Below are 15,688 nucleotides of genomic sequence, written 5' to 3'. Positions count from 1 at the left end.
TGGAAAAATATTTCTACTCTGCTTCAACTCCTCAGACGACCTGTTGCAAAGGTAACTGCTATAACTCCCTGAGGGCTGATCATCACAAATAAATAGACAAAGAGTGCATTTACATGATGTAAACAACCTTATTTTTCCTGCAAACCGGTTTCATGCAAATCCAAGGACTTGATAGGTATCTCTATTCATCTTAGTCTCCACCCTTTGCATCAGGGTGACTATGTCTTCCGTCTTCACAGTAGTGTCTTCAGTAGGAGGGGTGAGTAGCCCAAATTATACTCTTGATCCATTCATTAAAGGTAGAGCGATTGTATTTAAAACTTAAATTTTCTCCTCTTTTATAGATAAACTCTCATAGTTCCAGGCAATGTTGGGAATAATGCTGTTTTTCTTATTAAAAGTAGAGTAGTATGTTTCTACATATACATAGAGACGAGACACCATCTATGACAATTGGTTAACGTGTGTGTGTGTGTCGGTGTGTGTATGTGTGAACAAGAAAAAATTTGGTTGATGGTGAAACTCAGAAATTTTGATAAAATTCGGCTACTTTCTCTGAGTTAAGGGTTGAAGTGTGGGTGTAAAAATCTGATTGTTTCTTTGTGCGTGAGGTGTTCAAGAAAGTAGAGAGATGCTCCATTTAATGGAAAAGTTTCTGTTAGCAGGTCAAAGAATGGTCTTAAGACATTTTAAAGCTTGATTAGCGACAGTAAACTCATTTAGGAAATGCTGCACAAAGGCACATTGTTATTATGACGCTGGAAAAGGATATTGGAGCAGAAGGGAGATTAGGGTCATAACTGGACCACAAAGGTCATACATTTTTATGGGGGTCATAAATATAGCAGTTGACATAAGATGTCTACTTTATGTGGTATTTTAGAAATTTATCTTAGAAACATTAAACAATGGTACAATCCGATATAGCTTTTCCCAAAACCACTGGTGATAACTTTGTTCTTGCTGTCTCTACATTGTAATACTGCAATTCTAAATTAACATTAGTTGTAGACATGATTAACTTGTTCCCGGCAGATTTTTTTTTCCAAACATAAATGCGTTAAGCATGTCTTTAAATAGCACTTTTCTTGTTTAGAGTTCACACACAAGACCTCTGCATTCAACAAAACAAACAAAAAAAAAAGGTCCCAGTTTGATTATTATCATTAACCCTTTATCCTTATCTTATTTTATTCTTATATTTTATTTTACACAGTTTTTTTTTATTGGAAGGGTGTAATTTTGCCGTGTAAGTTATAATTTTACCTACTTTAGTCTGTCCTATTTTATTTTATTCAGCTCTATTGTACTTACAATCTTATTTTTCTCTATTCTGTAAACGGATGCACTGCAAGAAAATAATTTCCCGCAAGGGATTAATATGGTTATATGGCACTCATTGAAATAATTTGAAAATCAAAATTTTAAGCCCAGAATGTTATTGAAGGACAGTTACTTTTGTAACACTCAACAATAATGTATTTTTGATTGCAAAATTAAGGCCAATGTACAAGAAATGCCGACTTGCCCTAATATATTAAGAAAAAAAAAATAATAAGTGCTTCAATAAGAAATTCATGACAAACACAGAGTGAAAAAAACACATTTTGTTACAACATCACCTTAGTGCTTTAACGCTGATACAAGCAGTTACATCTTTTACTTTTCGAACTTCTCTTATTAACTTTATTATCTTAACTTTTTAATTAGGTATTTAACTATTTTAACTTAGCATTTTAGTTTAACTTATTGACTTTTTTCAACTTAATTTACAGTAGGTAATAAATCATTCAAGGCCTGGTCTAAGGGGTATGCACATCATTCAAAAACGGTAACTTTCACTATAAAGGATTAAATTTTCACAGTTAAAATGGAACAATAGATCCTTCAGAGCTAAAGTAAATATTTCAAAGGGGTATCTTTTTCATTTGCTCATAGCACTTTTCTTGGTTAAACTGAATCCATAAAAGGAATTAATTACAGTGAAATGAAGAAAATTGAACATTATTAAGACGAAAGTAAGTTGAAATGGACAAAAATGAACTCCACAGTGGCTCAGTTAAATGAAACTGATTCAACAGATTCCATATTTTTTCTAATTATGATGTCAAATTAACGCAGCTAAAAATGTCTAAACAGCTTTGGTTTTTCAGGTTTCAGAAATCACTTTATGGTTGTAAGTTAGTTGTAAACATGTGCAAAGTTAAAATACATCGATGTTCACATCAATGAAACCTAAAAATAAACCTATATTAACTAAATAACTAAAATACACCACAAGACAACTTACTTTAGTATCCTTGGCATTAAATACTTCAAGGGGACAGTGGATCAAGGACATACCCTATAAAATCGGATTAGTGTTTTAATGTCTAAGTTCAAAGTTTTAGTATAGTGTGTTTTATGTACCTTGTTTTTCAGTACAAAAGAGGTATAAGGAGTTAGAAAAGTGGATAAAATATGTTCAGATTCAGCTGTGTTAATTATTGAATTCACTTGGCTTTATTTAAACATGTTTCCACTTGTCTGATACAGAACTGTGGAAAGCTGTGGTAATTGTTCTCTCGATAAATTACAGCTCTACCTCTTCTCATCACTCTAAAGAAATGCATCAATATAAAATTTTATACCTACACTTTTGCTGAAAGGACAATATAAACAGCAGAGCAAACAATGCGTTTTATTGCCAGGAAAAGTGACTAGGAGGTGTAAAGTCAACCCTTAGTGCCAATAAAGCATCATCATCTCCATTACAAAAGGTTATCGACATTTTAAAAAGTTATGCGTATTATAAGTATTATACGTATCATACACAAAAAATACTTGTAGAAAATATTACGCACCCTTAGAAGAAGATGTGTCACATAAATGTGCAATAACCCTATATAATAATCCTACTGAAAATAAAATGTGGACATACTGTATATACTGTAAATGTCCCATGCACCTTTTTCTTTCCTTGGCACCTTTTTCTTCTCCTTTGACTATTTGAGTTGATGTAAAGAGTAAATTTCTCCACCGTGAGAAAAAAAATAAAGTCAATAAATCAATCAATAAAGTGTAGTCAATCAGGCCAAGAAATCGTCTGATCTTAAGTTTGATAGTTGATAGGATGTGTGCGTTAGGATTATTTTAATTGATGATGTGTAAGTCTGTTAAACACTAATATCTGCCTGTTGTGTCAAAACTAATGTTTTCCTAAGTAGTTTATCTAATTAGGACAGTCCCTCTGTCAGGATAAAAAGTCCTTTTAGTATGTATTTGGCAAAGATTTGGGAACGGAATAAGAGCGGTGTCCTTGTCTAAAATAAGGCTGGAGCCATGCATGTGTCCTGCTGATGATATGGCAGACTGGAGTTGTATAAAATGCTTCTCTAACTTTGAATTGTGGCCACTTCATGAGAAGTGAGCCCGGTTGGTAAGCACTACCTTCTGTAACTCAAAGCAACTTCTCTGATCTGAATAAGCTTAAAATGTCTGTCAAAATCTGTTGTCCATTCTCATGGTTTTTAAATTACACATACAACATTAAGCGTTATTTTAAGAGTTTGTCCCGAATGATCTCTTCGCAGGAAAAGAACTGAAGAGAGAAAGCTTCAAGGTGTAAACACAAAGCTTTCCATTACAAGTGTCTGTTCCTTAAAAAAAATTCAAGTTTTACTAAAGATGTTGTGATTTTATTGATCTTAAGTTTATCTTCAACAGGTGGCACTATAAACTCTATATAACTCTGCCGGTTTCCTTGCAGGAGTCTTCCTTTTGAAACCATGCCGCTGTGCAAAAAAAGCTCAAGGCAACTGCTGTTGAAGCTCAGCATTGCGCTGGGATCTGTATGGATGCTTTTTCTGGTCCTTCAGCCGGACATATCCCCTACCTCTGAGCTGGTTCAGAGTAACAACTGGTTGGTGTACAGGGATTATGATTTTGGCCCAGAGAGATCGTGCGACTGCTCAGCAATCAGACGGGGACAGTGGGAGGCACTAAAGCAAGCAAAATTATTAAGCATCACAAGAGACTTTCGGAAGAGTATCCAGGTCCCTGATGAGTATTACATTAATGAAACCCGGGACTGCAGGTGTGTTGCTTTAATCCACAGTGCCTTGCAGAAGTAATCACAACCCTCTAACTTTCACCGCTGGGTCAGTTTACAACCACAATCATACATTTATTTAGTTAGGGTTTTATGTGAAGGACCGACACACCGACACAATCTGCTTGAAAAGCAAGTTTATCTACACCCTTTTATGGCTTTTGAGAACAGAACAATTTATATCGAGAAAAGGTTGGGCTCTTTAGGGGACTTCCAAAAGCAACAGATTGGAGATGATTTTATTTAATGGTGTCAGAAAACTTGCTTGTTTTCAAGCTTATATATATAAATATTTGATTGTGTTGAACTTAACTCAAATTCACCATTTTGCTTTTATCTCTATCACAAAAAAAGAAATAAAATCTATGATAAAATGCATTATGGCTTGTGGTTGTTAGGTAATAAAATGTGAAAAGTTATATATCAATAATATTGCAAGGCACTGTATCTATTTAAGTAGATAAATAGTTTGAATGATACTTACCAACATACAACAATGTTACAGGAATTACAAAACAAGGAGGAAATACATTACATTTCCTTTAAGCAAAGAAGAGGAAGAGTTTCCTCTGGCTTACTCCATCGTTGTTCATCACAAGGTAAAAACATTTTAACTTCTATATGAAAGTGCATTTTAGATTAAAACACTTAATATTTGGTTTGAATAAATGTCTTCTGTATCAGATTTTACTTTGGAATCACCCATCCTCACATATATTTATGTTTTTTAGAAACAAATATGTATACTCTGAATTCTTTTTTTACACAATGCAGGTGCAGAACTTTGAAAGACTGCTCCGAGCCATCTATGCACCTCAGAATTTTTATTGTGTTCATGTGGACAACAAATCCCAGCCCTCCATAAAAGCAGCCATTGAGGGAATTGTTTCCTGTTTCCCTAATGTTTTCATGGTTAGTCAGCCTGTGACTGTGGTCTATGCTGCTTGGCCAAGGGTCCAAGCAGACATTAACTGCATGGCTGACCTGTATAAAGTCAGTGCAGAGTGGAAATACTTCATCAACCTTTGCGGGCAGGACTTCCCTCTGAAAACCAACTTGGAAATGGTAAGGGTGCTGCGCTCGCTGAAGGGCGCCAACAGCATGGAGTCAGAAAACATGCCTGAGGGGAAGAAGTGGAGGGTGTCAAATGCTCATGAAATTGTTAATGGAGAAATCAAGGTAAATTTAAGAACAAACGTTTGTGTTGAAGCTGGCATTAATTATCTTTCTTGTCACATTTTTATTTTTTTCATTTGTTTTTTTTTTTTAGTCAACAGGAAAGTCAAAGAGTCCACCACCCTTCAACCTGCCGATTAAATCAGGAAATGCCTACATTGTGGTAACTCGGGGCTACGTCCGCAGTGTTTTGAAAGACACCAGAGTAAAAACTCTTATTGAGTGGAGCAAAGACACCTACAGTCCTGATGAGTTTCTGTGGGCAACCATTCAGCGAATGGCTGGTGTACCGGGGTCAACGAGACCCCACTCCAAGTATGATCAGACGGACATTAATTCCATTGCAAGGCTGGTGAAGTGGGCGTATCATGAGGGATCAGAGCATTCAGCTGTATATCCTGAGTGTCATGGCAACCATGTAAGAGCCGTATGTGTATATGGAGCTGGGGACCTACAGTGGTTACTAGAGAACCACCACCTCTTTGCAAACAAGTTTGACACATACAGCGATCCCATTCCAGTGTACTGCTTAGAGAAACATCTCAGGCAGAAAGCTCTGATAGAATCAGAAATTGAAGATACCTTTTTGTTTTCATAGACCACATACAAAATAAGTGCTGAAGGTACTTACATGTGTTCCACTGTAATACTCCTCTCCCTGCTTGTCAAAACTGATCATGTATCAAATCATTTTATCCACATTAATAAAGGAATGTATTAGATAATTTTTGTTTAAGATCAGATTGATGGATTTTTAATATACCTTAGCAGGAGGTCCCTAGATTAATCCCCTCGGTAAAGGTCTTAAATTCTTATCAAAACTGATACTTTTTGGTTTAGTTGAGCCAATTTGTGTTCAGGCTATTACCCCTTAAAGATTTGAAAATAACAGGTTGGGGGATATGAATGATTTACTAAATTCCTGATGTTTGTGATTTGGCCTAGAATTCTTGACATGCTGAAGTGGGACAACACACCTGGTGTGGCAGACAGAGATTATGGACAACTTACTCTCTGATCTCAGATTTTTAACAAAAGGCACAACAAACCCCATATTTGAATTGCAATGACCATGTTTTGATTTTCATTTCATAGGAAACAGGACCACCGCTGTCCAGTGACCATTGTTTGAAAGAAGACATATGCTCAACAGTTCGTTAGACTAGGCTAAATGGGTAAAATATTTTAGAAGATGGAAAATTCTGTCCTTGTATATGAATATGTGCTTCTTTTTTTTTCTATTCCAAGAAACAACAAAAGAAATCCACCTAAAAGATTCAGCTAGTCAATAAGCTTTCTTTTAGACTTAAACAACTTTTAAAGTAATTTTGTATACACAGTGTATAAAAAAAGAAATTTAATTTTGAACAGCTCTCGAGACATTTTCATTTCAGCAGTAATCATGGTACAACGGTACTATTAAGGTACGGTGTATTTTACTAAGGTAAACATCCAAAACCCTTTTGTTTGATCAACAACTATTTACTGTCACAAACTCCCTTCGCAATGAAATTAAAATAGTTCCTTTCCTTAATAAAAATATTTCAAGTTTAATTTATTGCAAAAAAAGCAAAACAAATAGTCAAATATTAAAAGAAAGATATCTGTTTTTTATTTTTAAATTGAATTCCTAATTTTCTTTTCATAAAATTTTATTTTTCTGCCATGCAACACTTTCAGCAAAACCCAGTAAACTGAAGGTTCTGGAGCGGCCATTTAAGTCCACATTTCAACATATCACGGAGAAACTTTTAGGGGGGACATTGATGCAGCCAAGCCCATTTATTTAATAGTTTTTTTTTAATGAAAAAGAACAGGAAGTTTTGTGATCAAAGAAAATGATTTCCTTTGTCCATAGCTCACCAGACTAAGCTCCCATTCATCTTCAAGTGGTAATACATGTTAACCTTTTGTCAGGGTCAAGGAAGTTTTATAGTATCCATCATCGTATGTATGAAAAGCTTAAACAAAATTGTTTTATAATACCCTGCTTCACCCAGCCTTTAAGAATGGACAAATATGTTGCATAACTTCTACTCTCTGAAGAAGGGCAAAAAAAAAAAAGAGATTAAGATATTATATACTATCAACATTACAAGAAAACTTAAGAAGGGGGATGAGTTTCCTGCACTAAAATTGATTTTGCCTGATTTCATATTATAGAAAAAACGTCAATGCCTTCCGATAGTCACAATAATTTTCAAACCTCGACAATGTGGCAGAAATTTTAAAAAAGGGTTAAGAAAAACCCACAGCGAGATATAGCAAAAGTATTTATCAGCCACTATTTAATTTGCTCCTCTTGCCACTGGTAATTTGAAAATGATACATCATTTAGATAATTTTAAACAAATAAAAACAATGCCTTTTTCCTATTGTGTTTGCTATAATCAGCAACTATAAATATATTCAGGTTCATTATTTTAAAATATATAATGTCAAAAAGAATTGCAAATACAATAATCAATGATCTAAGGTAAGTTTGAACATTCAAAAAGACTTGGTGCTCAAAACACAAATATAGAGAAGCAAAAGACTGCTGGTTGGGAGGAAAGGCATTTAATGATGTGCACAATCGTATGACCTCTACAACAAATGAATAGAAAGAGTTAGCTACATATTAACATGTACAAGTAAAAGCACACATGACTCAACCTCCACTGTGGTTGCTAGTTTGTAAAGCGTAAAATGAAAACACTTTCTGTCGCACATTAGTGTTTGAATTATGCACACATTTCACATTTACCATAGCAGTGGCACCAGTTGTGAAGCCCCGTCCCCTTTGGTTTCCAAGAAAACATGCAACATATTTGAAACAAGGAAAAAAAAATTTAATTTGTTGTTCTCAGAGGCTTTTGTTTCGCAACACTCATTTTTGCAGACTCAAGTGTCATTGGCAGGTTTTCACAGTGACCGGGTGGTGTTGGATGAACGGCTCTGTTAATAAGTGTTCATTTACATGTGGGCACTGAAAAAAAAAAAAGTTAAATTCTCACTCAACACAACCTCTCTGTTATGAAGGCAACCAGTCTTGACTTTCATATCAAGCAAGTGCTGATTACACTGCTAATAAAATAACACCAATTTACTGTTTTATCCACAAGCTGATCAACTGAAATTAGAAAAAAAAAGGTTAAATGTCTCCTTAGAGAGCTACATCAGCACAACATCAAAGCATATTAAGTCTGAATTCCAATCGTGGCGTCAGAAACTACACAAGAGTATAAAAACTGTATTGTATAGCTGTAAACATGTGAATTGTATTTAAATTAACTGAAAAAGATGGTGAACACAGGTGATTTGTAAACAGTACAAAGTCCCTCCCTTTCAGCACAGTGACAGTCTCAGCCATCTAGGTAGGCTACCAGACAACCCTCTCCCAAAACTGAGCGTGCTCAGAAGCTCTCCATAAAGAGGATGTTACGTTGTTATTCTGGCACACTCCTTTCTAAATCGCACTTAGTTGTTCTGCAACAGCCATGTGCTGTACTCCTCATGCTGCAAGCTTTTATACTCCAACATGCTGTGGCAGACGGTACAGCAAAATGCAGGGAGAAAAGAGGCAGCGTCCAAGTGTCTTCTCACACTGTGGATTTCCCTTTGTCCACTCTGCAGGAAACAGAGGACAAGAAAGAACTGAATTTACTGCAAGGAATTTATTTGCTTTAAACGGTGAGACAAAGGATCAAGTAAGAAAAAGAAGGTGTTCCCCTCACTAAAAACAAACGTGTTGGTTTCAGTTTAATGTAAAGGTATATGGAGAATTTTCATGAATGAAGACCAGCCCTCTCCACTTAAAAAAAAAAAAAGCACTTGCACAACCCTGTACCTGTTCCAGAGAGTGAATGCGTATTAAACTTTCATTGTCGTTGTGTCCTTTGGCAAGACACTTCACCTGCATTGTCTACTGATGGTGGTCAGAGGGCCCGGTGGCGCCAGTGTACGGCAGCCTTGCTTCTGTCAGTGAGCCCCAGGGCAGCTGTGGCTACAATGTAGCTTGCCACCATCAGTGTGTGAGTGTGTGTGTGAATGGGTGAATGAATGTAGTGTAAAGCGCTTTGGTCAAGTCTCCTAACTTGAATAAAGGCGCTATATAAGTACATGCCATTTACCATTTTAACTCATGCAAGAGCCCATTTCTCCTCGGACACGCTCTATTTAAAAGTTGCAGTTTGCATCACTCATGCAAGCGTACTCAATTCCAAAAGAAGATTGAACATTTTTCCACAATGTCAGAATTCCCACCGGTAAGTGGAAATGGTGATAAGCACAGTGGATGTGCCTTACGTAAACATATCACCAGAATAAAATCCTTTGGTAATTCTTACACTGATTTAAATTTTGGTTAAAGGTAAAGCCAATATCAGTAAACATAAAATTATGGCTTTAAATTTAAGTTATTGTAAATAGAGAAAACTAAATCTTCTAAAACGTACTTTTAACCAGTGTATATACAAGCTAGATCAGCCTAACCCAAATATATTGGAATGTAACCCATTTTTTATTGGATAGAAGCATTTGTATAATTAGTATTAGTAGTACTATAAGGACTTAAGATTACAACCATTTTAGTCACATTTAGGCACAAAATATAATTTGTGGCACTTCAAAATGTATGGAGGTGAAATTTCAAAGGATTTTCCTTTATGTTTATCAGTAAATAATATTTATTGTCCATTTTCTGTCATGTGTATCCCTGCTGGGGCCATGAGGCTTGCTGGTGCCTATCTCCAGCAGGTCTACGGGCAATAAGCAGGGTAAACCCTGGACAGGTCGCCAGTCCATTACAGCACAACACAGAGACAAACAACCATTCATCCACGCACTCACACCTAAGGAGAATTTAAAGAAGCCAATTAATCTAAAAGTCATGTTTTTGGACTGTGAGAGGAAGCAGTTTACCTGGAGAGAACCCATGCATGCTCGGGGAGAACATGCTAACTCCATGCAGAAAGACCCTGGGCAGGAATAGAACCCAGAAGGTAGCACTGCTGCCTTGCAGGAAGAATGTTCTGGGTTTGATTCCTGCCGGGGGTCTTTCTGCATGGAGTTTGCATGTTCTCCCATTGACAGCTGGAGATAGGCACCAGCACCCTTCGTGACCCCTCTCGGGATAAGCGTGCTAGAAAATGGATGGATGGATTGATGGATGAAGAAATTGTAAAGAGTCAGACAGAAGTAGATGCAGTAGTAGAAGTAGGGGGGGCAAACAGATCAACAAATATACTTCCTGTGTTTATATTTTACTGTACTGAAAATCTAATGGCTGTTAAAACATTTACACAGTAGGTATTGTATTTATATTATTATATTTATTGTATTAAATTGTTTCAATGATATTAAAGAAATTCAAGATTTTAAAGAAGGCATCTTGTTTAATCTCTCAAACACTGGTCTAATGATTTACAGTTTCGATGCAGGAAAGCAAAATACAAAACAGAGGAATTAAACTTAATAAATGGCAGTAAAGGAAAATTCGTATTGAATCAAAGCAATATGTTTTGCGAAATTAGAAAAAACAAGAGAAAAATATGCCTATTTATTTCCACACAGATCAGATTGATTTGCATTCGGTGAGGAAAGAATAATGGGAGGAAACCAAAGGATGCTGATAAATCAGTTACCTCTTCCACTACTTCTGTGCTTAGGTCATATGGTTGCAGCTTCCCCCATCAGAGAGGTTAATTCTGACATTTAAGAAGTTGTTGTGTCCTAAAAAATACTCTTAAGTACAGTCTACCTGTAGCAGCAGCGCAGGGACATCTATCCAATTTGGTTTCACAAGCAGCCAAAACTGGGGACACATTCCCCCAAGTACCCAAATTATTCCAGCTATGACTGCACAAAGAATAATCCATTCATGTTAACCCAGAGGTTATCTCTTTAGCTGCAAGAAGCAACCACGTTCCTACCTAGTACCATTGGGTTGAGTACAGGGATCAGCACAAGACTAGTAAATGTTTTTAACTACAGTTGTATTTTGAACCAATCTGTCTTAATCTTTTAGGTTTAAATATTCCACTCAAAGAGTAGAAACAAACATACAAACAAATATAAACATAAACAAATAGGTGCAGGATCTTAGATGGCGAAACAGGAGATCATTTGGAAAACCCGATAAGATTCTGGACATTGTCTTGTTATATAATATTATATAATATTGGATTCTATTTTGTCTCATACAATGATTAGTGTGTAAGATGCATTTACCCCAACACAGGGGACACCTTAAATATTTCCTGATTTTAGAGGATTGGTCAGTAATTTGCTTATAGGAATGAAGCCTTGCAGTAAGAAACAGGTTTCTGTTTTAAACTGGTCCCAAAATAATCGTTCTCTTTATGAATAACTTCCCCTTCACTGTTATCACCCAATGCAGCTAACGCATGAGGAAATAAAGGCAGATAGTTGGAACTCACTTAAAACCACAGCAGATTTAATAAACAGTTTTGTTTTTTTTTTTAACAGGAAAGATTTCAATAGAAAGATAAATATAAACATATGAGAAGTCTTTTTGTTTCTTATTAAAATGACTCTCACATAGCTGCCAGGGTTTACCATTTCACTAAAAGAGCTGAAGCAACCTGAACTGTGTGTCAGTTAACCCAGTGCTTCTTCCTTGCTTTTTTACTTTCAATATAGACTTGTTTTAATGATATTCTAACTTTTCAAAAAAAAAAACCTTTTGGCAGAGGAAAACTTCATTCTCAAATGCATAAAAAGAGGCAGTGGGTTATTGCCGTTTTACTATGAAAAAGTATTTTTTGTCTCAATTAATTTCTGTAAAACAGCTGTGTGAAATACACAAAATTGTAACAATTTAAAAGACTAAGCAGAAGTAAAATATCACTTTTTCTACACTGTGGTAGAATTTCAAAGTGAGTTTTCTTTCTCTGTTTGGATTTCATTTTCCCAGGGGCAGCTTTGAAGTTCCACAGAAACCCATGGAAATCCTTGCTTTGTATATGATGATGACTGTTTCCAGTTATGGGAAACAATATGAGGCTTGTTTGAATTCGGAGGGAGTTTTGTAAATAAGGCACGATCAAAGCTAGTGGACTGAGAGCCATAAACATAAAAAGAGGGCGTATTTGGTGATGTATTAAGGAACTTGGAAAGCTAATCCTTTTAAAGAGGTTACATATTAAAATCTCTACATGCAATTGTCAAATAGTTTATCAAAAAATAAGTCCAGTGATTGATGATCTATCATTAATGTTTACAGATAAGGACTGCCAGATGGGAGTGTGAGGAAATAATTTACCTTTCAAATTATTCAAAGTGGTTATCAGAGTTGACATATCTATTTTTGACACAGACTCACTTCATGATGCTGGGAGGAATGTGAACGTATTCCATTGGGATTATTTCTCCTAGCTCCTGCAGGCTGTGGACATACTTGATCTTACTGCTGAACTTTGAACTGCAAAAAACAAATACCATAAAAATTTGTTAGTGTTGGTCTTCATCCAGCACTGTGTGATGCTTCTGTCTATTCAGTGTTTGATGCTTTTTATGCGTATAGGGTACAGTAGTAAACTGTAACCTTATGAAGGGTCGAGTCAGTCCCAGCAGAGTCCGAATAAACCAGGAAGGATGAACAATGATGAACATCTTCAGGTTTTTCTTCAGTCTGTAACAGAAGGAGGGAGAAAAGTAAAAAAGGATTTAAGTGATTTTGATCAATAAAAAAAGAAGTAAAACAGAGGGTTGAAAAGGAAGTGTTAGGGCAAAATCTTTCAACAGCATCTATCTATTACCTAATAATTGCATGTTATGAATTTCAATGTAAATAAGAAAAAAATCCACAGAGAAGCACAGAGATGCTGCTGTTTGGCAGGTTTTTAATTTTGACTATCAAAATGTTTGGGACAAAGCCAGGCCTTTTCCAGTGTGAACTTTAACTTCTTTCTGCTGTTTACTTCAAAATGTCCTCATCTAGTCCACACTACTATTTTCCTGTAGAAGGGGTAGCAGATTGTCTATAATGTATTAATCCTGCAAAGCATTAGTTAAGGATTAATTAATCTTAAGGTTTGTTATGGTGCAATGGTCTCTGCTCAATGTTGTACTTATTTGGGGACATTTCCTGCCTTTTCTGCTGTTCCACAGGTAATTGAAATCAATGTTTGTATAAAGAAGGGTGGCATGCAAAGGTTTAGCAGGTTTCTTTCCAGACAGAGCCTCTGTTCCAACCTTGGGTTCTAGCTGAGCTGCAGCGTGTATCTGCTCAGTCCTGCTTTGCTCCCAGGGAGTTTCTATTTCTGTGCGCTCCAGCTTCTGATCCATTGCCTTCATCCTCTAGCCGTAGCTCCTTTGCAAGATGCTTTACAGCTTCAGACTGAGAACCTGCTCCTTATCATTTCATTTGCTTCACTTTATTGGCTTAGAATAAACATTAGTAAAGATTTTGATCATCTCCCTTCTGTCTGTTGCTGCTCCAGAGCCAGAGGAGTAACAATGAAGAAGTTTTTTATATGGGTCCAAACACCTGAGAAGTATTTTTGTTTACTGAACTTAAACTAGTTTAATTGATGAATATACTCTAACTTTGTGAGCATAGCAATTCAGATAACTTTATAGATTACTCTTAGTTGTTAGAAATCTCTGGACGAGCCGCTGCTTGGCACCTGTCTTTCAGAGGGCATCTACAGTATAAGCATTTATGACAGTCATGGTATTTTCTACAACCTATTCATAGTTTCCATAGAGAAAATATGGCTTTGTGACTGCGATACATTTTAGATGCCACTCATAATTCCTGTGGTTTGGTCAGGCTCAGACACTTTGTTATTAGAAAGCAAGCATTTGTGTAATGATTACCTTCGATCTATCATCTGGTAGCACCTTTTCATCCAGGAAAAGCCTGGCATTCTCCTTCGAGGGGTGGCTCCATTTAGGTACACAATCATATAATCCTCTGCCACCATTAGCTCTAATGTACTAATTACATACCTACAAGAAAATGCAAATTAAAAAACTTTAATTTTATTTACTCAAAAACATTGTTTTGTCCAGTTTTCTAATTAATTAAATCCAACAGTTTACTCTGAGCTAACATTTGATCTTGTTATTCTGATCTTGGTATAATTTTGTTATTATTTCGACATTTAAAAAAAGATAAATGCTTATAAAGTCAAAATACATCCCAAGAAATCAGGGCTATTTCAAGAAATGGTAAAATTTAGACTCCCAATCTTCTAAAGCTGAAGCAACGATGAATATTTTGTTGACATGGTGGCTAATCTGAACATTTAAATAAAATTGGGGATACTGGAAAACTTAACTTACAGAAAAAGGTTTTCCATGACATAGTTATAATTATCACAGTCGCTGTCTGGTAGGAAACAAGCTGCAAACACGATGATGGCATTTTTTTCAGCATAATAACCTGAAAAACAAACAGAGAATTATTGTAAAATAACTTTCCTCTCTATTTCCTCATTTTGTCAGGCACTGTAATGAAAGGGAAGTTCAGACAGCTGAACTTTCTAGCAGACATGAATAACTCTTAAACCTCACTTAAAAAGGCAGAGCGGAATCAGGCAACACAGAAGAGTCTCTGATAAGCAAATTTAAAAAAGCCTCCTTAGTGTCACTGATTAATCAAACAGAGAATGTGACAGAAAAGAATTTCCCTCGAATAAATATACCTTCCTAAAATAAATAAATACATGGAAATGACATAATCAGACATTGGTTAATTTAAATCAACAGAATCCCTATGCTACACTGGTGGAATTTTTTAAAGGGAAAAATTAACAGAACCAACAAGTCTTACAACTAGTGTTAATATTTATGTTTCCATACCTCCATGAGAAATGACTCTCTTGTATGGCTGGATACACTTCATATCAATGCGATGCTCCTGCTCTCCAATCACCACACTCCTCCACAGCCGGCCGTCTCCTTTTTCCTCTGCTCGATGCTTTGCTGCACCCTCACCTGCAGCTGCTTCTGCACCCAAACCGGTCTCCTCTGACTCTGTTGTTTGTGATGTTATTCACACAAGAGACAAATCAGTTTAGCATAAAACAATCTCCAGTATTATTCTTATTTTGTTGTAATGAAAGATAATTTTATGTCTCTTAACTTTTTTTTTCTTTACAGTAAATACTGAAAGTAAAAGTAGGGTGTATGCAATTTAGGTTTCCACTCTATTTAATTCAAAATACCATTAGATAGCTGATCAAATAGTCAAGTAAAGATTTGTTGCATCCTTATAAGGGCTTAAATATATCCTAACAAATGTAAAGCTAAACACCGATTTGGGATATCAGACATAATGCATCAGAGTAACAGAAAATTATTGATTAAAATAGTCTCCAGAATTACATTAAAGCTACAGTGTGTAATTTTTAGCGACATCTAACATCCAGACTGCAGACCGCAGCAACATGAACATCTCCCCCCCAACAGTAC

The 15,688-nt window shown here is 35.9% G+C and overlaps 2 protein-coding genes across 4 annotated transcripts in view; one reads left to right on the top strand and one right to left on the bottom strand.

The window, feature by feature from the left end:
- The window catches only part of LOC107087256 (beta-1,3-galactosyl-O-glycosyl-glycoprotein beta-1,6-N-acetylglucosaminyltransferase-like), a 25,110-nt gene extending 18,143 nt beyond the window's left edge, over positions 1 to 6,967 (top strand). For both annotated transcript variants that reach the window (XM_015378730.1, XM_015378728.1), the window contains exons 2-5: positions 3,749 to 4,075; positions 4,596 to 4,689; positions 4,865 to 5,269; positions 5,361 to 6,967. In XM_015378730.1, the coding sequence (XP_015234216.1) occupies positions 3,768 to 4,075; positions 4,596 to 4,689; positions 4,865 to 5,269; positions 5,361 to 5,864 (1,311 nt within the window). In that variant the 5' untranslated portion in view covers positions 3,749 to 3,767 and the 3' untranslated portion in view covers positions 5,865 to 6,967. The remainder of the gene's footprint in view (positions 1 to 3,748; positions 4,076 to 4,595; positions 4,690 to 4,864; positions 5,270 to 5,360) is intronic.
- A 407-nt stretch (positions 6,968 to 7,374) lies between these two features.
- prune2 (prune homolog 2 (Drosophila)) overlaps positions 7,375 to 15,688 on the bottom strand; it is a 49,363-nt gene continuing 41,049 nt past the window's right edge. For both annotated transcript variants that reach the window (XM_015378795.1, XM_015378797.1), the window contains 6 exons: positions 15,077 to 15,250; positions 14,558 to 14,657; positions 14,090 to 14,221; positions 12,813 to 12,899; positions 12,591 to 12,689; positions 7,375 to 8,875 (listed from right to left, as the gene is read on the bottom strand). In XM_015378795.1, coding sequence (XP_015234281.1) covers positions 8,848 to 8,875; positions 12,591 to 12,689; positions 12,813 to 12,899; positions 14,090 to 14,221; positions 14,558 to 14,657; positions 15,077 to 15,250 — 620 coding nt within the window. In that variant the 3' untranslated portion in view covers positions 7,375 to 8,847. The remainder of the gene's footprint in view (positions 8,876 to 12,590; positions 12,690 to 12,812; positions 12,900 to 14,089; positions 14,222 to 14,557; positions 14,658 to 15,076; positions 15,251 to 15,688) is intronic.

This window comes from Cyprinodon variegatus, unplaced genomic scaffold, assembly GCF_000732505.1.
Source record: "Cyprinodon variegatus isolate N-32 unplaced genomic scaffold, C_variegatus-1.0 Scaffold178, whole genome shotgun sequence".
NCBI lineage: Eukaryota > Metazoa > Chordata > Actinopteri > Cyprinodontiformes > Cyprinodontidae > Cyprinodon > Cyprinodon variegatus.
Note: the sequence above shows the minus strand (reverse complement) of the source record. Positions and strands in the feature narration are given on the sequence as shown.